Source organism: Jatropha curcas, chromosome 4 (genome assembly GCF_041381405.1).
Source record: "Jatropha curcas cultivar XTBG-Jc1 chromosome 4, XTBG_Jcur_1.0, whole genome shotgun sequence".
Classification (NCBI taxonomy): Eukaryota; Viridiplantae; Streptophyta; class Magnoliopsida; order Malpighiales; family Euphorbiaceae; genus Jatropha; species Jatropha curcas.
Window position 1 is genome coordinate 32,013,056 of NC_143154.1, and position 23,098 is coordinate 32,036,153.

At 36.2% G+C, this 23,098-nt stretch overlaps 4 protein-coding genes and 1 long non-coding RNA gene across 12 annotated transcripts; 3 read left to right on the forward strand and 2 right to left on the reverse strand.

Annotated features, from left to right (window-relative positions):
* Positions 1 to 793: 793 nt before the first annotated feature.
* Positions 794 to 5,845, reverse strand: LOC105645604 (uncharacterized). 8 transcript variants are annotated; one of them, XM_020683890.3, is made up of 8 exons: positions 5,625 to 5,845; positions 4,984 to 5,287; positions 4,034 to 4,309; positions 3,820 to 3,957; positions 1,925 to 3,491; positions 1,618 to 1,711; positions 1,465 to 1,513; positions 794 to 1,128 (listed from the first exon to the last, which is right to left on the reverse strand). In XM_020683890.3, the coding sequence occupies exons 2-5, from the start codon at positions 5,272 to 5,274 to the stop codon at positions 1,941 to 1,943; spliced, it is 2,256 nt and encodes a 751-aa protein (XP_020539549.1). In that variant the 5' UTR covers positions 5,275 to 5,287; positions 5,625 to 5,845; the 3' UTR covers positions 794 to 1,128; positions 1,465 to 1,513; positions 1,618 to 1,711; positions 1,925 to 1,940. The 8 variants fall into 8 exon arrangements, with proteins under 8 accessions (XP_020539549.1, XP_020539552.1, XP_020539548.1 ...); XM_020683893.3 differs by having other exon boundaries at positions 1,614 to 1,711; XM_020683889.3 differs by having other exon boundaries at positions 1,618 to 1,801.
* A 1,892-nt stretch (positions 5,846 to 7,737) lies between these two features.
* Positions 7,738 to 11,967, forward strand: LOC105645603 (Galactosyltransferase family protein). Its single transcript, XM_012231246.3, has 11 exons — positions 7,738 to 8,141; positions 9,328 to 9,430; positions 9,516 to 9,577; positions 9,749 to 9,960; positions 10,046 to 10,109; positions 10,199 to 10,271; positions 10,375 to 10,495; positions 10,596 to 10,683; positions 10,769 to 10,894; positions 10,969 to 11,078; positions 11,466 to 11,967. The coding sequence occupies exons 1-11, from the start codon at positions 8,038 to 8,040 to the stop codon at positions 11,612 to 11,614; spliced, it is 1,212 nt and encodes a 403-aa protein (XP_012086636.1). The 5' UTR covers positions 7,738 to 8,037; the 3' UTR covers positions 11,615 to 11,967.
* A 3,451-nt stretch (positions 11,968 to 15,418) lies between these two features.
* On the forward strand, positions 15,419 to 18,505 carry CP5 (Polyketide cyclase/dehydrase and lipid transport superfamily protein). Its single transcript, XM_012231245.2, has 6 exons — positions 15,419 to 16,263; positions 16,388 to 16,550; positions 16,664 to 16,840; positions 16,929 to 17,012; positions 17,476 to 17,557; positions 17,691 to 18,505. Exons 1-6 carry the CDS (start codon positions 15,923 to 15,925, stop codon positions 18,128 to 18,130), a joined length of 1,287 nt encoding a protein of 428 aa, XP_012086635.1. The 5' UTR covers positions 15,419 to 15,922; the 3' UTR covers positions 18,131 to 18,505.
* An 826-nt stretch (positions 18,506 to 19,331) lies between these two features.
* LOC149497250 (uncharacterized) lies at positions 19,332 to 20,442 on the reverse strand. Its single transcript, XR_016320450.1, has 2 exons — positions 20,312 to 20,442; positions 19,332 to 20,224 (listed from the first exon to the last, which is right to left on the reverse strand). It is a non-coding gene; the product is annotated as an uncharacterized LOC149497250 (long non-coding RNA).
* A 270-nt stretch (positions 20,443 to 20,712) lies between these two features.
* Positions 20,713 to 21,770, forward strand: LOC105645601 (hypothetical protein). Its single transcript, XM_012231243.4, has 2 exons — positions 20,713 to 20,986; positions 21,291 to 21,770. The coding sequence occupies exons 1-2, from the start codon at positions 20,876 to 20,878 to the stop codon at positions 21,414 to 21,416; spliced, it is 237 nt and encodes a 78-aa protein (XP_012086633.1). The 5' UTR covers positions 20,713 to 20,875; the 3' UTR covers positions 21,417 to 21,770.
* The last annotated feature ends 1,328 nt before the right edge of the window (positions 21,771 to 23,098 follow it).

Below are 23,098 nucleotides of genomic sequence, written 5' to 3' on the forward strand. Positions count from 1 at the left end.
TCAGCGATTAATTTTAACTAGTTGAATTAGTTTCTTTAGCTAAGCACATAAACTCACTTACCTACCATACACGCTACGATGGGTAAAGATGAAAAAGCTTCGTATGGGGACAGAATTTTGTGATTTTTAAGTGCACTCCACGCACTTTTTGAACTTAAGCTACCATTTCTTTGTTTTGGAAACAGTAGTTACTTGAAGCATCGGTGTATCCAATTCTTGTGCTACAATCCTAAACACAAAGTCGTGTGAATAAGGAAACTTCTTTTGTTCTGGTCAACAGGGATTTTGGCCCATCCGCACATTTTTTTGACTTTGGGTTGCCTGACTATTATACATTCCTCTTTCATCAGCCGTCGGTGGCTTAAACTAATTCAATGCTATGGACAAATATTTTGATCGGGTGGGAAACTGAAAAGGGAAAAGAAATTTGTCTTCACCATCCTTTTCGAACATTCCATGTTTAAATTATTATTCTAAATATAATGAATAACTGTCCATAGCACTCAGAACCACATCCAGCATACTTCTTTGTCTTCTTTAGGGTAGAAATGAATATTTATCAGTCAAACTTGTGCGTTATATAAATATAACATTTATATCAATATAGAAAAAGACTATTGAATTATAATATGGAGTTATGAACAGGACTGCCATTTTTTTTTTTTTCTAGAACAGTGTCTTTGTTGCTGCTGCCAAAAATTCAGCAAGAACAATCTTCACCAAGTAGGTTTCGTTTCGCATCCTATATGAACAGGGGCCACGAATTTTTGTCTCAGATTTCTAAAGAATGGGCTGGCAAGAAAAGCACCTTCATCAAATATACATGCCTCAACAACAAATGTTATTACATACAGATGTCCTTTAAATGTCAATTGAGAACTTCTTTATTATTACAGGGCTTATTACACCTCTTCACTCCCCAGGATCATCCCAAGATTCTTAAATTTACAATCAATCTAGGGGTTAACATCAATTATGACAGATTGCAGTAAAACGAGTCCACAAGGATAGAACAAGTGTAGAGATTCCTAAGTTCTAGTCACACTTCGGTTGCATTCTCCTGCAGTTTCCTTGCTAATTCCAGAAATTTCACTAGCAGATATCCAAATTCTAATACAGAAATAGTACCTGGAAATAAAGAGAGAACTATGTGAGAAATTATTTTCTGATTTTGTCAATGGGTCATAGAAATGATTGTACTGCTCCTCAGGAGTTCAATTGATAAAACACAAATAAATAAAGCAAATCCAAGATGAGTATACATATTTTATTGACTCGTACAACATGGTCACTTCTACCTATTGAATATCTGCTAATGCGAGTTACAAAACATTAGCTCAAGCACTCAGCATGCACTATGGCGTACAATTCTGATAAAATCTATTATCTGTTTCAGACTTCTTAAACTACTGTCTCATGGTGTTGCAATGCAATAGCTCCTTCGAATATATGCTTAGAGCTTACCATTCTGCCCCATTTGTTATATGGACTGCATATATTTAAGGTTCAATAGCTGCGAGAAAATCAAAAGGAGCAGGAAGTGAAACCCAATTTCTCTTTGAATATGCTTTTGGAAACACACAAAACAACTGCAAAAAGCATAAAACACACACCTACCTTAGCTACTTCTTCCAAAACAGCCAGCATCAACAGCTACTTGATTCACAAAAAGGCCTTTCTGACTGCCTTCCATTCAAAAACCATGCTTGACCTTAAATGGCAGCATTCACAAAGATCAGCAAGAAAGTGAAGTCTTGGTATTTCATTTTGCATTCCATGATCACATCTATACATCTAAATTCTAGCTTCAAAAACAAAAACATAAGATAGCAGAGGGAATTGTTGTCAACAAAGTCACAAAAAATAAATAAATAAATAAAAAACCCTAGTTCCTGTCTTTCACACTGCTTGCAAATTATCTTACTTTTATCTAACAAGTTTCATCCCCAAACACCAGAAGCGGCCTCCTTCGTGATGAGGTTAATGCCATGAACCCAAAGTTCCAAATTTATAGCCGAGCTTGCTTCAAAGTGAATCTCCCTCAGTGTCTCAGTTATCACCCTAAAAACTATTCGATTTCTACTCTCAATATACTTTTTTCGATTCTTTAAAAAGTGTTCACTTGGCCCTGCAACTGCTTCCTTGCACACCACATTTCTCCTACTTGTCTTCCCCCATGTTAATAAGCCAGATTTGAGCATCTGAACAACCCTTCTGTGTGGTGAACCTCTACCATCACGGGTGTACTTCCATAATTCCTCCCCTAAGAGCACATGAGAACGAGCCAAATAATCAAAGATCACTGCTTCTGCAGCCTTACATTTATTGCTTTTCCTAGCCAGAGATAATGCCGTCTCTCCTCTGCAATTGGCAATCCCACAAACAGCACCTCGTTGCAACAAGAGCATGCAGGCATCAGCATGGCCTTCCTTAGCAGCAATCATGAGAGGTGAATGCCCACTATCATCCACAGAATTTATAGGGAACCCCATTTCCAAGAGTCGAACCATGGCAGGCAAATTGCCAATACGTGCTGAGAAGTGCAGAGCTTTGAACTCAGAGTAACCTGTCAATCTATGACCAAGTGCGGCATCAAGCAATATCTCTTCAAACCGAATCCTGATACCAGCATAGTCATGGTGCTGCAGCAGAGACACTACCGATTGACCGTCCCTGCTTTTGATGCTAATGTTAGCTCCAGAATCAATCAGGAGTTTGAAGGCCTCAGTATGACCAGCTTTTGCCGAAATCATTGTGGGTGTAAAACCAAAGCCATCAAGCTTATCTATATCATCTTGCAAACGTTGAAGGATCATCTGTAAAAGTTGTGCGTTTCCATATCCAGCAACAAAGTGCAGTAAAGAGAACACCTCAAGATTGGTTGAACAAACTTTTGACCCAGTGATAACAGCCCGACGAAGGATACCAACCAAAGATGATCCAAACGCGCTTCTTTTTGCCAATTGTATTGCACTGTCCCCACTTTTATTTACCAGACCCATATCAGCGCCAGAAATCATAAGTTCAAGGAAGCAATCAGCCTGATCAGCTTTAGCAGCCAACATCAATGCTGTGTCACCAGTTTCTGTTCTTGAATTAATTTGGCAACCATGCAAGATTAATTGCTTTAAAATGGGAAGACATCCCATTCTAGCTGCCAAATGAAGAGGGCGAGATTCATGACCTTTCTTGGTCCTCATGCGAAACTCAACATCAGCTCCAGCAGTAAGAAGCAAAGCCACAGCATCAGGATTCTGACAAAGGATCGCATGGCAAAGAAGGGTTCTGCCTTCTTGTTGACTTTCAAGACATAAGTTTTGATCTTGAAGAAAGAAGTTCAAAATTTGACCACTTGCTTCATAATACTCAACTGCACACCAAACTTCAGTATATGGCTCACCTAAGCATGCACCCACCCTCAATTCCTCACCTGAGAAGATGTCCCATGACCAAGCTCCCAGCCTAACAAGGCAATTTGTTCTTGCACCTGCCTAAATATACATGTATAAATCCAATGCTTAAACAACTGGAATTACATATGTGAATAATATTAGTTTCTTGGACCTTCAGAAAACTGAAGAATAAAATGGGAAAAAAATAGAAGTTAGGACGCTAATGTAGAAAACCAAGGATGGAGTTTAGTTCTGATGTAGAATCAAAGCTAAAAACTGAATAGCAGGAAAGGAATTGTTGCAATGCAGTTGATACTGTGAAGCACAAAAATACTAGTAGAATGCCTTCTACATCGCTATTACAGTTCAAAGTAATCTGCGGATTATGAATGAGAACTGTGCCAAATTGAACAGTGTAGGGCATTACCTCCAACAAATATTTAACCATTGAAACTTGCCGGCTCACGATAGCAGCTGTCAAAGGTGTGCAGTTAACATTAGCATGCAATACAGGCTTCAATGAATGCAATAGAACCCTTTGTGTGCAATTTATGTCTGCTCCATTCTGTAAGGCAAAAGTAATTGCGTGCTCAGATGTTTCCAACTGAAAAATTAGATCCATAGAAACACGAAATTTACACCTTGATTAAGGTTTTTGCAACGTCGACAAATCCTCTGCAGCTTACAGACACAAGTGCATGTTTTACCACATCAGGTCCTACCATATCTGAATGCAGCAATAATTCTGCAGCTTTAACCTGGCCACATAGACAAGCCTCAAGTAAAGCATCTTCGCAAGCTGATCGACATGTACCTGCCTTGAGAAGCATATCAAGAAGGACACAGTGACCTTCACGAGCAGCGGCTGTAGCAGCAAAGCCTCGAAATAACTCCTGGTTTACATCAGCTCCAGCTGACTATGAACTCACAAAAGAAAAAAGACAATATGATGGGTGACATTAGAAGCTTAATATATCGTTCATTGGAGCCAGTCAAAAAGTATCTAATGAAAAATAGGCAATAGCATTTGACAGATTAATCTAAATTGATAAATGCATTGAATCTTTTGACAATATAATAACAAGACTCCAGCAAATGCTGAATCATGATCAGGCCACCACCAAGGATGGAATTCTACCAGTCTATTTCACATAGCTTTGTTCAACCAAAAATAATTTATGTGGTATAACTTTGTTGGACAAGCAATGACACAGCACAAAATCAATTATCATTAAACAAGCAAAAATTACAGAAACTTTTATCAACTAGGTAGTGATTTACCAGAGAAGAAAAACCAAAAATCTCAGGAATATCTATTTACTAATTGGACAAGGAAGCTAGTTAACACAAATCAGGAGTCCAAAAAGTCAGTAAAACAATCCAACAACAGTGAATCAATTAAAAGCAATTCCAGTCCATTAATAATGAACTTCTGCGCTATATGAAAAAAATATAAAACTGACTTGTGAAAATACAAAAAGAAAAACTGATTAGGGACGCTGCCTGTAAACTACAAATTTGATCTGCAACTATTTGATTCACTTTGCTTAAAGTTCGTAAATTGGCAACAAAAATGAAACAGAATCCGTACCAGCAGTTTCCTGGCAATATCAACGTGACCTGAATGAGCAGCAGCAAAAAGTGGAGTGACATCAGTGACAAAATCCCTGTACTCAATCTCAATCTCATCAGCCTCATTCTCCCTTAACACGGTTTCAATGCAATTCAGTCTCAAGCTCACCGTCCCTATGTAATTAACATCTATTGCTTTTAACTTCAAACTTTCTCTCACGTACTCTATATTTCCACTGAGGGCAGCCTCTACGAGCCTCTGCGAGGCCATTGCAAGCCCGTCCCTGTCTCTCCCAGCCATTGCAACCATTCACTGACTCAATCTTGGAGAAAACACAAAAGAATTCCACATTTTAAAGCCAAATCTTGATAAAAATAACAGCGACCTAAGTAATAGTTATCGGAATGATATAACAAAACAAGAACAGTACCCGACGGGAATAACAGACATTACAAAGATAATAGAACGCAAATATTTTGTTTGCTTATTGTTATTATTGTTAATAATAACAAATGCAGCATCAAGCTTAATAATTGATGAAAGACAAAGATAAAGATAAGGATGAGAAGAATGTCAATTGTATCGGGTGAGACATAAATGAGAAAACTAATAAATGAAAGCCATTAAAGAAAGAAAATATCAGAGTTGAGACAGCATACCTTTGCTATGTCTTCTTCATCATCGTTCTTGAATGACATATGAGCTTATTATAATGTAATGTAACGTCAAATGTCTGGTTGGTGGCAATTTCAATCTGTAGAAACAAAAATGGTGAATTTGGAAAGAGACACAAAAGAAAAATGCATTTGAAAGAGACAACCGACAGGAATGGAAAACATAGCGAAATAGAAGGAGAAACCCAAAAAGAGCAAAATAGAACGTCAAAAGTTGATTACTTTCAGTTGAAACTTGAAAGGGAAAGCCAACTTTCTGCTGGAGCTGCCCAAGCCTATCCATGCAATTGGATTTGAAATGAGGCCTGACTGATTCAAAGCCCCTTTTGATTCCCCCGGCCCACTACCAAGATGCTTGTCAAAGCCCATTTATCTTCAATATTTACTCTTTTTTTTTTTTTTTTTAAATTCAAGTGTCCATTTATGAAATCAAAGTAACATTATACTTTTACTTTCAAATATACCCTTTTAATTCAATTGAATTTATCATTATTTGAAGGGCATTTTAGTAAAGTGTCACCGATATTAATGGATTATATTAATTTTCTTAATTCTATCTTTTTTTGGCAAAATGGATACTCATTAGTAACAAATACGGGAGTAATTGAGTTGAATCTAGATAAAATCAAAATTGATTCATTTAAATATACTCAGAATTCAAACTCTTTAAAAAAATAGCGAAATTTAAGGTCGGACTCATTTGAATTGTAAAATAATTATAAGTCTGTATATTTAGATATTGTAGCTTTCAAAAATAAAATTATGGCTCATCTACAAACTCAAGTTGAATTTGTAAATTTCATTTGAAAGTTTGAAATTGGCCGGTTGATTGAAGGAGCTTGATGAGTAGATTCATTCTCTTATGAATCCAACCTTGAATATCTCATGAATAGTTAATTTATTTAAAGGTGCAAATGGGATATATGAATCCCGAATAAAGATTCTTTATAAATTATGAAATGGAATCAAAAGTTGTCTGCTTGATTTCACCACGTCGTCTTGTCTGGTTCGGATCATAATGCTCTTCTATTGGCACCGCCCGTCCTGCTGTTGAGAGCAGTGGACTGGACAGGACACCGTTGTTCCCAAATGGACTATTTTACCCCTCCTTCCCGTTTAAATTTTTGAGTCGTTTTGCTCCATATGGGACAGCGAGACCCAACCCACCTCAACTAAACTTTTCCATGGACTAAATTACCCTCCGCTTTTCTCTTTTTATTAAAAAATGAGTTTTTAACAAAAATTATGATTTTATCATTGTAATTTTATTTTCTATGAATCGATTAAGTATAGTATGATTTAGAAAGACGGTAATGGTTTGGCAAAATAATTAAATCAACTTAATAGCTTCCTGATTTGTATGGTGAAAGTATCACCTGCTAGTGCCACCTAACACTAACAGGAAGTTAGGAAAAAGCTAGCACAACCCAAAGTTCAAATAACATCCTTCATACCCAAATGTTTATCCACGTTTTTTCAGTTTAAAGGCAAAAGGAGATATATATATATATTTTTTTTTTCTTTTTTTAAAAGAAAAAAGTAGAAACATAATTAATGATGATCAAGACTTCAAAAAAAAAAAAAAAAAAAAACAATTTAATATCACTCAACTAATAATTTGATGATCAAATACGATAACTATAAGAAAATGGGTTCAACTACTTTTCCTCCCAAGAAATTGTGAGAAGAAAAAGGATAGCACCTAAACATGATTGAGTTGCCATGAACAATGTTTATCAAAATCATACCTAATTACACCAAAGAGAGATTTTAATGCAGAAGCTGCTTAACTTGGATCAATAACTTCCGCACAAATTTTCGTCTCAGGCGTGAAGCAAAGGTATGAAAAATGGAGTTGAATTGAATCTACACCCACTGATACAAAGAGACAGTGCAATACAGCCATTTTTTTTTTTTTTTTACAAAAGAAAGTGGTCCAGAAGAAACTAATAGTAATAAACGAAAAAAAGGAAGTTAAAACAAAGGAGAGGGAAAAGCCTAGGGATTGGAGGACTCCAAGGCATAATAAGACAGTGATCATACCAGGAAAGCAGAGGGGTATAATTGGTAGTTTGGAGGTTGCCGTGACCTCTGTCATTTGCATTATTATTTTTTAAAATAGTTCTCTCTCTGTCACAAAACAAGGAAAGCAAACATAATTACAGCTTGCCCATTGTCCTAGTGATTTTGATTGGATTGAGAAAGCTGAAAGCAAGAAAAGCAACAAATCCATTTTTCCATTTTTCTTTTCTACTTGAAACCCGTTGAGTTCAGACATTAATCTCTGTTGTTTTCTTCTTCTCTCTCTAAGAAATGGGGTTGTTTGTTATCTCCTTGTAGCACCAGAAGCTTCAATAAAGGAGGAAGCTTCCTTAAAGCTGAAGCTTGTTAGATTGAAATGGGCTTGAGCAGGCCTCAAAAACCCAGCAGTGGATTCTCCACCAAGTTGGTTTCTGTCTTCTGCATTGCCAGCTTCTTCTTGGGTGTTCTTGTTGTCAACAGGTTCTGTTTCTTCTTTTCTCTCTCTCTCTCTCTCTCTCTCTCTCTCTACTTTGAAATGCCAAAGATCTCGACTTTAGAATGATCATCTGTCAGATTTATAGCTCCTATTAGTAGGATTGAGAAGCTTTAACTGTTATTTTAGTTCTGTTTTGCTGCTTTTGATCGAGATGGGTGATTTCAGATGGCCCCTCAAAAAATCATATGCAAAATGTTAGCTTTTTCCCTTTTTTTCCTTGATAGATTTTGGCCGTTGCTTATGAATGAATTCATAAATGTATGTTGGAATAAGACCTCTGTTTACTAGATTTGGAGAACTGATGTGTATTTTGACATCTTTGTCTCCTGTAACAAGTCAGTGGATTAGGTTATGCTTGAGACCTAGGCAAGGATGAGTTTAGTCAGCCTTCAACGGGAAAATGTGTTCCACAGCATGGAGAACTTATTTGATATATTACTTAGGAGGTTGAATTTATAGTTTGCTTTGCTTGCGTAGCTTTTGATGGTGCTGATAAGCTAATGGTTTTTACTTAAGTGGCAAAAAAGTCGTGGTCCATTTTCAATTAGCATGGCGCTGAATTTTTTTTTTTTTTTTGTTGAAAGAATGGCGCTGAAGTTATTCTTATCATCTTGACAACCATTAAATTGTTTATGGCATTAATCATAAAGGTCTACAATGAAATTGAAATGCTAGCTTAATACTGATCTGCATGATCAGCATTAGCATCTAAAGAACATTTCTGTTTTTAAATGTAATTGTTGAGTGTGATTAAGGAGCAGATCAATGGACTGATAGTAAGTAAAACAACTTTGTCCATATTTTATTTCTTGCTCTTCATCAATATTAGGATAACGCATGATTTAACACCATATATCAAGCAGCTGAACTTAAAATAGCCAGATGCTGCGTCTTGTAGTTGTAGCTGGTACTTTGCAGTACTCACATTTTTTTATGGTCTGTGAAATTATTTCTGCTTTTCACCTTTATTTTCTGGAACTTGTACGTTCAATAGAGTATTTTTCTTTGTTAAGCGATTCCTACGTGAATTTAACTTTCTGGTAATCTTTGTCACACAGTGCGCAATATTAGTTGGAATTTTATATTTCCTTTAACGTTTTCTGTATTTATTTTCTTTAGGAGTGGAGGTGGAGAGATGAATATGTCTAACACACTTCTTATATCTGTTAGGTTTTGGGCCATTCCAGATCCAGCTAAAGTGGAAGAAGAAGCCTTATCTGTGAAGGACCGTCAATCAAAAACGTCTCATCCTATAGTTAATTGTGAGAAGAAGGCAAGTCCGACCACTAGAATAATGTTGTCACAAGCTTCATTATGTGCAGTAAGGCATGCTAATGATATTGTTTATGGTACTGCAGGAAACATCTGTCCAGGCAGGAGACATCCTTTCTCAAGTTTCACAAACTCATGATGTAATCATGTAAGGCTCTTTTGCTTGCCGATAATTCTTGAAAATTCCAAATTACTTTTCTAGTTCTTTGGTTTTCGAACTTTGACTGGTAGCTTCCAAGTTCCAACCTCCAAATGGGATCTTGGAGCTTGTATAAAATTCATGATGTTACATATGATGCATTTATGACAATAATTGCAGGACACTAGACAAAACAATCTCATCATTGGAAATGCAGCTGGCAGCTGCAAGAGCTGTCAGAGTTGATGATGAGGAAGGATCTCCAATGGGAACAAAATCTGGAACTGAGCCCTTGAAGGAGCGACAGAAAGTTTTCTTTGTTATGGGTATAATTACAGCATTCAGCAGCAGAAAGCGAAGGGACTCAATTAGAGAAACTTGGATGGCCAAAGGTTAAACTTTTCTAGTTTTGGTAGACCACTGATTGCTGTCATGGTTACCTAATTGCTTACAGTTTTGGTTGTTGTTTTACTCTAGGAGAGGAGTTAAAGAAATTGGAGATGGAAAAGGGTATCATTTTACGATTTGTAATTGGACACAGGTGAGCTTAGTCAAAACCTCAACCGATTAGCAGTCTAGCCCATGTTGACAGTAGATAAACTAAATATTCTTGAATTTCATGATTGACAGTGCATCGCCAGGTGGTGTTTTGGATCGTGCTATCGATGCAGAAGAAGAGCAACACAAGGATTTTCTACGGCTGGTAAGTTTCTATATAAATTCCCCGGAGCTACTGTGTTGGGGTGGAGGATGAAGTGATTTTCAAAAGTATTTGGGAAGCTTTACATATCGGTAACATGATGCAGAATCATATTGAAGGATATCATGAATTGTCATCAAAAACACAAATTTACTTTTCAACTGCGGTTGCTAAGTGGGATGCTGACTTCTATATTAAAGTTGATGATGATGTACACGTAAATCTTGGTTAGTTATCTTTATGTTTAATCCCTTGCTGCTTCATTGAAGAAAGGAGCATAAAATGATTGTGATTTCATTTTACTGAATTGATTTCAATATCTGGCAGGTATGGTTGGCTCTACGTTGGCCCGCCATAGATCAAAACCCCGTGTTTATATTGGATGTATGAAATCTGGACCTGTTCTGTCACAGAAGTAAGGAGTTAAATATCACAAAATTTCTGATGTTCAGATCATTTATCTCTGGCCACAATTATACATCTTTCCCTTTGACATGCAGAGGTGTGAAGTACCATGAGCCAGAATACTGGAAATTTGGCGAGGAGGGAAATAAGTATTTTAGACATGCAACAGGGCAAATATATGCAATTTCTAAAGATTTGGCCACCTATATTTCAGTAAATAGGTAACCTTGTGTGACATAATTGTTCTACTTGATTGTAGACACCATGCAATTGATGATAAATGTGTTGTCTCCAGGCACATACTTCATAGATACTCAAATGAAGACGTTTCCTTGGGATCTTGGTTTATTGGCCTTGATGTTGAGCACATTGATGAACGAAGCCTCTGTTGTGGAACTCCTCCTGGTAAGACACATTCAATTACATTGTTATTTGTGTCCCCAGAATATGAATTACTTTTAATATCTCAACTGTTTCTGCTTTTGACATGCCAAAACTGAAGTATTGTCTATTGAACTCTGTTATTACTGAATTCACTAGCTTTTGCTTAAATGCGACACTAGGCATAGAGGTTTTTTATAGGCTTTTGCATTTGGGGTCAAACAATCAAAAAGATCCGTGTACTTGTTAATTCCATGGACACTGTTTTTGTGGCTGCTCATCCCATGTATTGTAATAGACCTTGGAGTCATTAGGAAGTTTGTTTTACTGAATATTAAGTTATATTTCCTTCGTCAAAGTTTGATATATTGCACCAAATTGCGCTGCTAATGCTGTCAAATTTTATGACAGACTGTGAGTGGAAGGCTCAAGCAGGGAATCCTTGCGCTGCATCATTTGATTGGACCTGCAGCGGCATTTGCAAGTCAGTGGAGAGAATGGTGGAGGTACATCAGCGCTGTGGGGAAGGTGATGGAGCAATCTGGCACACGAGTTTCTGAAACTTGTAGGTTGTAATTTAGTTGTGTATGTGTGATCAAGGCTATGGTTGGAAAAACACCATCTGCCCGATTTTTGCCATTTGATGTCTCGGACAGTTGGTGCATGATTATATCAATTACCTGCACATACAGATTGTCAAGCCCAGAAAATGAAAAGGGAAAAAAAGTGAAAATCTGTCACAAACATTAGAGTTCTTTGTGGATAATCCAATGATGAAACAACCTAACAGTAACTTAGCAGCCAGCTTACAGAACAACATAGCCTTGTCACATGTAGCTATGCGTGATAATGGCATAATTGAACTCCTTTTAATATATATATATAAGAAAAAAGTGCTGTGGCTCAACTCAAATCTGGATTCCCCTCCATGTTCATCTATTAAAATATGTATAATGTACAGAGAATGCGGCTGGATTTTTCAACATCAAGTGCATCTTGATAATTGCATCGCATGTCTTAAGATACACATAATGGTGTAAGCCATTGCGCACTATGGGTTGATACAGTTAATTGCTTCCGCTGTTAAACTCACGAAGAATAGCGACGCCTTCGTCCTCTTGTCAAACTTTGGTTAGTGTGAAACATGTCTGTTGTATTCTTGAGCAAGTGTATTCACGTGTTGTTCATTGAAGGTGAAGGTGGGGCATTTTAGGCCAGGAAAAAAAGCTCGCACTACTAAAACCATCGTTCTAGTTTTAATAGTATCGAAGTTGAAGATAATGGAGAACACCATATCAATCTTCTTTCAAGTGCAACTACCCCATGAATGCAATTTCATAAACCTTTGGATGGTTCCATTTGTTATATTCAAATTTTACTATATATAAAAGATAAACAAGCAATTTACTTGTATTGGAATGGCTTAAAACTATGAACTGCAAGTTTTGTTAACAAAAAAAGCAAGAAGGCAACCCCATAACATCAAGATGATAAAAAAAATCAAAATCAAGAAGTTACATTACGTTGCCATCTTCACTTTTTGAAATTAAGTGTGGGGCAATAGCAAGCAACTAAATTTGCACACCGAAATAAGGCATATCCAATTACGTAAAAAGAGTATCTTTAGTGAAAATGATTGGGATACAAGAGTATCTTTAATGGTAGAACTTCGTCTTCTATCAATTAAGTCTAAGATTGATTTATAAGAGCAGGAGGCTAAGGGACATTCACACCAAGAGCTAACTTATACTCCGGCTATTATATTGATAGAGCAATCAGAAACGATAATGGGTTAGGTTGCGATGTGACAGTGACGACCATCAGAATTATTTGCATGTGCAATTCGTGATTTTGAATTGAATCGAAGAGAAGACTCCTAATTTCTCAAACACGTGGCTTTTGCAAGTACAAACCAACAGTTCCTAACAGTGCTATTGAGGTACTATACTGTATTACTTCCTGAGTACAGCAACGTCTACCTAACTATTGGTCGGCGGATGCTTTTTTATTTTATTTTTTTCTTTCCTTCTTTATTTCTATAGGAGAAAAGATTATTGCTACTTACTTGATTCAGTTTGATGTCTTGAATGGTCCTTTGCAAACGATGAAGCGGACCAAAACAAAAAATTCTAGAAGGCAATCTAAACGGTGAAATCGAAAGCTGCAATCATAATAGCAAAGAAAACGACGAAACAAAAGTAGAAAGCGGCATTAGTTCTTTTCTTTTTTTTCCATTGTACATTGACAAAGAAAGCAGAAAGGGAGGAGGAGATCGTACTGTGGAAAAGAATTAACTTGATCGATTGAGAAATTTTTTTATCGAAAGTAAACTTGATCTATCCGTAATTGTTTCTGCTTTGTGTCTTTTATTTCTGCTCTTGTTGCTTTTGTATTAGTTACTCTCTCTCTCTCTCTAGTGAGCTAAAACCCATTTTTGTCTGTAAATGCATGTGTTCTTTGTGCCTAACAAAAATTTGCATCTAAGAGTCTGTATTAAAACAAAAATTTGTTCAAAATCTTTATCTGGAAGAGGATCAGCTCAAGAAAGCATATTGAAAGTGTAAATCAATTGACAAAGATGAAGGAAATATAGAGAAAATAAAGAAAAAAAAAAAAAAAAAACCTTTCATGAAATGTGGGAATGTTTGGTATCCGAGAAAACACAAGAATAGACTACTAATTTACAGTTACTGCAAGTTAAAACGAAATAATTATAATAATTCTGGCGACATTTGAGCTGAGAGTGAGTTTTCATTTTGAAATTCGGTGTTGGCTGCTCTGTGTGCAAAATAGTATAGTTTTGCAATTGAAGTTCTATTTCTGATTTAAGCTGTGTGTGAGCGAATGTATGCATGTGCAGTGTTTGTTGAATCATCTTCTTTGCGTTTTTTATTATATACATTGGCGAGATTTTTAGGTTCTCTCTCCTTTGATTTTTGTGATCTTTTGATTGGGGATTTTAATTTATAATTTTCTCAATTTTTTATGGTTCTTTTGTTTGATTACAAAGAATTATGTTCATCTCGTTGGAAAAAAAAAAAAATCAAACGAAGATTTGAATTTATTTTTCTTTTCTTCTTTTTTCCACTTTCTTGAAATTTCTCGTCCTCTTCTATGATTTTGGGTGAAGGTAAACTTCTCACTTCTTTTTTATTAATTTAAAATTAGGATTTTTTCTAAAATTTTGAATTTTTTCCTACAATGTTAGGAATAAGCTTCTTATTTTGAACACATACAAATAAGAGGAGAAAGAGAGATTTATGAAGATAAATATGAATAGAATTTATTTTTTACCTATTTATATCATTATTCACTTCACTTTAATATCATATGAATATATAAATGCTTTGTAAAATATCATAAGTTTAATGTAAATATATAATATATAAATTGTCTAGGAAATTGAATCACAATAATTTATTTCTTCGCCTTTGTCTTTCTTTTGGGTTTTTGGGAATTTGAGGTCAAAATCGTTGAACAAACCATTTGACCAAACAACCAAGGTGCAGTATAAGTCTCCAATTCCGACAATTAAAGCATAAATAAAAATTTCAAAGAGTGCTACTTAGTCTGTTAATCCGCGTCTAGTTCAGCGCTTCACAGCCATTCAAAGTCAATCACTTCAAAAGCTCAAAAAAAATAATAATAATAATAAAAAAAAAACATATAAAAAGCTCATTATGCATACGTGGATGAGAATGATTAGTTGCATGATCCAAAGCATATGATTTATGACCATAACCACCTACTTAGAATACTTACTTTTACTACTATTTTTAAATTACTGTAGGATCCTCATGCGTTTTTTCAAAATTTATTTTTAGAAAATATTTTTTATGTAAAATCATTTTTAACTTATTTCTATTAATATTGAGAATTATTTTAAAAATATTAAGAATTATTAAATTTCATATTTTTAAAAGTTTATGTTTGATAGAAATAAAAATGATAAAGCAAAGAATTGAATCATAGAATGGATGATTGAAATAGTACTATATTTTTTTTAATTTCTTTAGTGAATTCTGTGCAAGTATTTATTTTTTTTCGTTCTATAATATTTATCATATTTAAAAAAATAATATATAATTATCTTAATATGAGCTGGGGACAAGACATTAATAACTGAATCAACATTTCAGATAATAAAATGTAAATAAATTTAAATTTTTTGAAACATCATTTTTCTTGCTATTGTTAATAAATTGCATTGGATCAATTACTTTTCTTTGTTTTTTTTTTTTAAAAAAAAAAAACAGCAAACGTGAAAAACGAGAACGCGGTGAACCACAGACCACCGCACTGTGGATGGACATATCCGAGTGGTATAAAAATAAACGGCAACGCAGCAGCAGAGAAGGCATGTCCATAAATTTAGGCATTAAAAGACCAACCCGCCTTCCATTTGCAGCATTTCAATTCGCCCTAAACGGTATCGTCCGCGATACAAACAAGCAAGACATAACAAGGTTTAAGCCCAATAAACTCAAAAATCAGCTGGCCCTACGGTAATCCTTACTCCACGTCTGTCTACCGCTTATCTCTCAAATCCTTATCCGCAGCGATTCAACAATCTAATAATACTTTGTCCTCTTCTTCAATTTTCTGCTGCCTCTCTTCAACGCCCATATCTTTATCTAATCATTCCTTTCTCTGCTTTCTTCTTCTCTATTGGTCCAATTTTTTTTCCTCTGCTGAATTCGGTGCTCTTCCTTTGAAACCCTCGAGTAATCGCTGTGCTTAAGCGTCTTACAAGTTCGATTCAATTGAGGGTTTTTCTCTTTCTTTTTTCAATTTTGCTTTGGGTTTAATTTTTCTGGATTGTTGGGTATTATTTGTTTGTCTCTATTTCGTTGGGAAGGAAGAGTCAGATGGCTTTGTGGTCGATTTTATTGGATATTTTGAATAGGCCTACTATTGGTGATATCGTGGCTGAGCTCGTCATGTTTATGGCTCCCTTGTGGATTGCGGTTATTATTGGGGTTCTTGTAGGATGGGCGTGGAAGCCTAAATGGGCCAACTTGGGTAGAGAATTGCTGGATTCTTCTGTCAATAAAGACTCTGCGAACACAGTACCATCGCCAGCATCTTCCTCGATTCCGACCTTAAATTCTTTGAAGTTTCAGTTGCCCAGTTGCATCTCTTGGATTGCCGACGATGGGATTCAAAAGGACTCTCCCCCAGCCCCACCTTCCTTGAGTGCTGATTGCAGGTTTGTGGGGTTTGCTTAGCATTTTAACTATGAAGAAATGAATTCGAAAATTTTATTGACCGTGAATTTTTGAATTGGGTTTTGGGGGTTCTTTTTCCTTAATCTGCTTCACTTCTATTTGCAGTTCCAAACAGTCGCAAAAGGAAAGTTCCGGTATAGTAAATGAAGATGATTTAGAGCATTTGTGCAAGCTTGTGGAAGAGAAAGATGGAGGTCCTGCTTGGATTCAGATGATGGATCGTTCTACCCCAACTATGAGCTATAAAGCTTGGCGGAGGGACCCTGAGGTTGGTTTCCTTTTCTCAAAATCCATTTTTTTTAGTTATATGAATGCAGCTACAATCAGTTCTATAATTGTGCAGTTCATTTTATTAATTGGATTATTATATCAATTTGTTAGAATGGCCCCCCGCAATATCGTAGTAGCACTGTGTTTGAGGATGCCACTCCTGAAATGGTGAGGGACTTCTTTTGGGATGATGAATTTCGAATGAAATGGGATGACATGCTTATACATGCTGCAACTTTGGAGGAGTGCCCTACCACAGGAACAATGATAGTTCAGTGGGTGCGGAAGGTGGGGAGGTTACTTTATAATATCTCTTTGTTTCATGAAATGTTTGGTTCTGATTTGTATACTAAATTTATGATTTTTTTTGGCACAGTTTCCCTTCTTCTGCAGTGACAGAGAGTACATCATAGGCCGTCGAATTTGGGAATCAGGTCGACTGTATTACTGTGTTACAAAGGTATGTTAAAGATGAACTGACACTAAATCTTCCATCTCTTTCATTTTCTGTTGGTTTATGGCCTTTCTCAATGGTATTTAGATGGGGAGTGTGGCAAATTTTCATTTTCTATTGATTCAAGTCTCAGTTTTGTGTAGATGTAATACAAACATTAGGCTTTTTCACTGTTTAATTAACAGTTCCTATAGTAGCAGCAGTGGCTTATTGATTGCTGAAGCCATTTGGATTGTGTTTAATTCACTGTTTTGGTTCAAACTTTCGTGCACCAACGAATTGCGTTTTATAGTGAAGTTAGAGAGAAACTGGTTGTGTTGTTGTGAGTTGAAATTTAAGTCTCATTGTTGTCAGAGTTTCTTTTTATACAGTTCCCTCCTCTACCCCCTTGCTCATGTCATATTGTTTTTATGCGTCCAAATTATTCAATCCTGGAAGTAATTTGTTAGTCTGTCTTTACATGTTTCAGGGAGTTCCTTGCATGTCTGTTCCAAGGCGCAACAAACCAAGACGTGTGGATTTGTACTATTCAAGCTGGTGCGTTCGTGCAGGTAACTGTTTGACTTTCATGTTTTTCATTTATAAACTTCTAAACATCTGTTCTTTGACAACAGTTGTAGTATTTTTCTGCTTTATTAACTCCTATATAGTTTTTAAAATTTGTATCTGTCATTTGTGATCCAGTTGAATCAAAAAGGGGGGATGGCCAGCTGACTGCATGTGAGGTGCTACTGTTCCATCATGAAGATATGGGTATTCCGTGGGAAATTGCAAAGCTTGGAGTCCGGCAGGGTATGTGGGGAGCTGTGAAAAAGATTGAACCGGGTTTACGTGCATATCAAAAGCAGAGAGCAGCTGGAGACCCACTTTCACGTTGTGCTTTCATGGCTCAGATCAACACCAAAGTAAGCGCAGATTACCTGAGATCTTTAGAGAGCAATGCTAATAGTTCATTGGAGGCTGCAACGCAGGATTCATCCAAGAAATCGGGGGGAAACATACCTAGGATGCTAGTGCTTGGTGGGGCTATTGCTCTTGCTTGTACTCTTGACAGAGGGCTGCTGACTAAAGCTGTTATATTTGGAGTAGCTAGAAGATTTGCAAAAATTGGAAGGAGGTTGTGATTAGGAATTTTTATTCTTCATTTTTATTTTTTATTGCCTGATTTGGAAGATGACAGCCGAAGTTAATCGAGGGTTGCAGTGAATTGAGAAATGGTCAGATGATGTATGCCCTAACTCACCTAGTTGAAATGGATACGAGCTTTGTACTCATTTTTCCTTGTGCTTGAGGTTCGGCGCAGCTTCAGATCAGATAGAGAAAAAGATCATGCAAGCTGTATTCATGAAATAGGGCAATGTAATCAAAGAACCTCAGGCTGCAAAAATAACAGAAACAGTGAGGTTCTTTTCTTGTCATTCTGTGTTGTTCTTAATATAGTAATTGATACATTTCCTTTTGGACCAATAATGAAAGGCCAATCTACTTGCTTGTTTTAATTTCTTTTTTTACTGAACTGAATTTGGATTATGAGTTGGCAAATAATCAAAGCATGTTTGCTTTTCCCCTTGGAAAATGGATGTCATATTGATACAAGTTTGAATGGAAATTCATAATCATATAAAGTCTACTTATTTACGATGGAGATGAAATCAAAGTCAGCTTCCATTCTCCCAATGTGAAGTTTTTTAGTTTCACCATTTCAAAATGCCATTCTTCGTGTGATGCGGTTCACAAACAGTGCGGGTTGAGTCAATTATTGGGGCCTCGTTTTTATTGTGTGGGATTTGTTTGACGTTTTCCACGTTTCATACTTTGAAATGGCACAGAGAGAGAGAGCCGTATTGTTTGAAGGATGCATCAGCAACTTGGTTGAATTTGTATTGGATCCACCACTTATTTATTCTTCACATGCTCAGACTTCTTTAAGCGTGTCCGAATGACGATGGGATTGTTCATTGTACATGTCCAAACGTGTCTTACAGTAGCACAGTTGATTCTTCCACACCAAATACAAAGATAAAATCAGAAATGAAAGGCTAATAGCATTAGTAATATGCTGAATTTAATCTTGAATGTTCAAAGTTTTAGGTGCTAATAATATTGTGGATAATCAAAGGACCGTGAATTAAGAAAATTTCCCGCTGTTATGTTGCATAACAACCATCAACCGTGTGTTCTTTCTTCCATATTTATAAAATTAATTAAAACATAATTAAGGAGAACGTCTTCACAAACACATGAGATTTACGGATCGAAATAGCCTTTGTCTAAATTTGCTTAAATTTTGATAACAAGCAAGTAATACTTGAAAGCTGAGGATGATTTCTCGAATAAGCAGGCAATTGTCCATTCATTAGTCACAAATAATGTTTGCAAATTGATCTCGCAAAATTACAAAATTCTAAGATGGTGATATATTTATGGATCAACGAAAGAATTCCTAGTTACAACGACATCGAACTGAATTACAAAATCATCAATAGTTGATAAGGGTCTCGAAACAGTTGAGGCCATCAAGCTCCGGTGCAAATCTCGGGGGCCTTAGCGGTTGCTGGTGCCGTTGATTTGTTTCCTGTGGCGGCGATGAGGTTCTCTGCTCTGGGTTCCTGAGCAAGCGATAAGAAGTTGCAGATGCAAAAGAGGACTTGATTGTTTGGCCTAACAATTCGGCGCAGAGAGCATCGAAGGAGCTAAAGATGGAATTCATTGTTGTCCAATATTAAAAAAATTGGTTTAGTCTGTGTTGGGGCAAGAGAGGGAGTTAATTTATAGTTGCAGCTAAGGACGAGAAAATGGGTTTCCGAGTTGCTTCTGCGTCAAAAGAAGTTGATTCAAAAGCGTACAAGTAAGAGTAAGAAAGCTTCCTTCTTTTGACTATATCCGCCGCCTACACAGACCACAAGAATTGTCCAGGTCCTGTGAATATTAATATAGTACTAACACAAATTGGTTGGATTCTCTTCACCACACCACCCTTATTGATGCCATTATTTTGTCACCAAAATCACAGTTTCTTGGGAACAAAGTAGTAGAAAATAGAAATTGTAGGTCATCGTCATCCAGTTAAACTCCATTCTTTTTCTAACCTTCCAAAAGTGTTTTGTCTGATTGTCTCTCCCTTTACCGTTTGGAGAAATTTCCTCGTAATCAACTTGCGAGGCACCCATGTTTCAATTGAGTGCATGTCATGTGCAATGGGGTTTATAATATAATATCTGTGAATATAATATCAGCAATATGGTCAGTAATTAAATAATAATAATAAAAATAATAATCGTATGCCTCGAGAGGATCATACATACTCTGTTGTTTTTTTTTTTTTTTTTTAACCGACGGCGACGGCTTCGAGCTTAAGCAAAATGCACAACTTATTTCAAAGAGGGTCGTATGCAGTTCATAAGTTACGGTGCAGACATTTCTCTCCAATCAAAGCAACCATCGCTGTCTGCCTATTTTTTATTCTCTTCTCTGCTATAGAAAAAGAAAGAAGAAAATGCTAATCGACCCGCCTACGGCCTACCCTCTCTTTTCCGCTGCACGCCTAACCTTCAACCGCTTTGATTTTAAATCCAACCCAACCTAAACATACTCTCCGTACACGTGGCTTTTTCCCCATCTGATGAATACGAGTGGTCCAGAATCCATGTGTACGGAACTAAAAATTGAATTAAATTCCCTTCAATCAGCAACTGCCGAAATATAAAGTCCCTAAAGAAGTTTGCAATAGATAGGGGGCGAAACAGGGCAAGGCACACCAAACAAGACTTCCAGCTGTGGTCGAGATCCGGCGAGCCTCGTCGGATTTCGCCCATTTTCATTCCGCGGAGAGATACTGAGAGAACATAGACAATTAGAAATCGTTAAGAATGAAGGGAGCGTGCACTCTCGTAGCTTCTGTTGTCGCCGCGTCCACGGTGGCTATATCCTCCTCCTCTGCAGGAGATCGCGACGTGGCTTTTTATCCTTGCTCTAACGAGGTATTTTGTTTCAGCCCTTTTCAAAAATTTAATCGTTTTATGATTTGTAGATTCTTCTTTTAAAAATGCTCATTTAGTATTTGGATAAATGAAAGTCATGATTTTTGTTTCCTTCCCATTTGCCCATTGATTTAATGGAAATAAAGACGATTTTTTTTTTTTTTTTTTGGATCTAAACTCTGTTTAGCCTGCAATATCTGTTTTCGCTTTTAATTTCTGTTTCCTGCTCTCGTTTCATTCCTGGAAATTGTGATTGTAGCGTCTTGCATTGTAAAGTTTTGATTTTTATTTTGATTTTGAACAGGGCTCAACTCCTGCCAATGGAAGACATAGGGTACCGGGTGGTTGTGCATCCTTAGACAAGGAGAAATTCGCGCCAAGATTTGATGGGTTAAGGTTCATAGAGACCCTGATTACAGCTCACAGATAACTTGTGTTCTATTTTCCATTTGTTGAGGGAAACCCCATTGGTTGTTGTGATTAAGGAGAGAAAGCAGCTTAGCGAGGAGTTTTTGTTAATCTTTTTCTTTTCAGTTTAGCGAGGTCCTTTTGTTGTTCATCTTTTGCCATTTTCGTAATGGATTGATGATGTAGCCATAAACTCCAAAGCACGAGGGTCACAGTTTTGTCGAATTTCCTCCTTGTGTTATGGAATTTCCGGCGTTTAAAACCAATTTTGATTAATTTAAAAGGCGGGTTACCTGTCTGTCTGTTTGTCTCTTTGACTCTGAGCATGAAATTATTAATTTTGAAGGAGATTGAAACAGCTGTTTGGTTTGATCGACATGTATCTCTGATGAAATGTGCTGGCAGTGAACTGTGCATTACCTGGAAAAGTTAATACTAACAAGCCAGTTTTTCATACCAGGCAAAATTTTAATTCGAAAAGGCAAACAAATGCCAACTTGAGTCATTCGTTCATTGTTAATTTATTGTTAAGCTAATTGCTTTTTAATTTAAGAAATTCAGATTGGGCTTAAGAATTTTGCATAATAAAGATTATGCTTTGAGGGACGAAGAATATCCCAAGTTGGTTTGTTGACTCTAAGGAGCGGCCACCAACTGCTTTTCATCATAGCTTTTATATATTGTTAGCAGATTATGAAATCATGATAACTGCTCAAACAAGAAAAGAAGACTTTACTAATAAGAAACCAATCCTCCTCCTCTTTTACGTATTAGTGTTATTGTAATGTTCATTTCTCATTAACCCTAAGTAACTTCCTCTTTGTTAAAATCTCATTATTTATAGGAAGAGAATAAATAAGTCTAAGAGCATAACAAACAAAAAGAAGAACTAAAGATATATTAATTTGGATTATATTTTATTATTTGAACTTAAATAATATTATAGCTCATAATTATTAAGTTTTAGTTTAAAAAATTCATCAACCGAAATTACCAACATGATTTGAAAATTATTAGGATAGGATATGCATCCGCACCCAAACTCGAGGTTTCAAATTCTGCTTTAAATCACATTTGCATTATCTATACAATTTGAAACCTCATTTGTATTTTGATGTTTAGTTAATATAATACTATCAGAATAATTATTTATGTTTAATTATCAACAAGCAAAGAAGAAGATGGTGTTGTTGTGGCCAAATTATGAGAGGTGCATAGAGATGGAGGCCCCTCAGCTCGCCTCCAAGGGGAAACACACCATCTTTGGCCACACCGCGCGTCTATCGCTTTCACTCTTTCAGCCCCTCAACTCGACAACCTGTTATATTTTCTACGGTGGAAAAAGCACATTAATAAAATATTATTGAACAAAAAATTAGACAGTATCTTGCAATAGTACAGAAGCCATACAAATTAGTATATTTGTATATAAATTTTAACAACTTGTTTGGGAAGGAGAAAAACTATTGAAAGAAAGTTTTTTTTCTTTAATTTTTTACTAATAAATGCATTTAAAATTTCTAATTTGGAAAGAAATTTACTGTGGGATTCAAAATATTTAGGAGCTTATAACTAATTTCCTGGCAAACTCAATTTGATTTTGGCAATTCGAGCAGCAACTGGCAAGTGGAAACTCCGCACTCACTCAGCAAAAGATCTCAGCAAAGTCGTATAATGGAATGGCATTTTTGTAATTTATAGAAT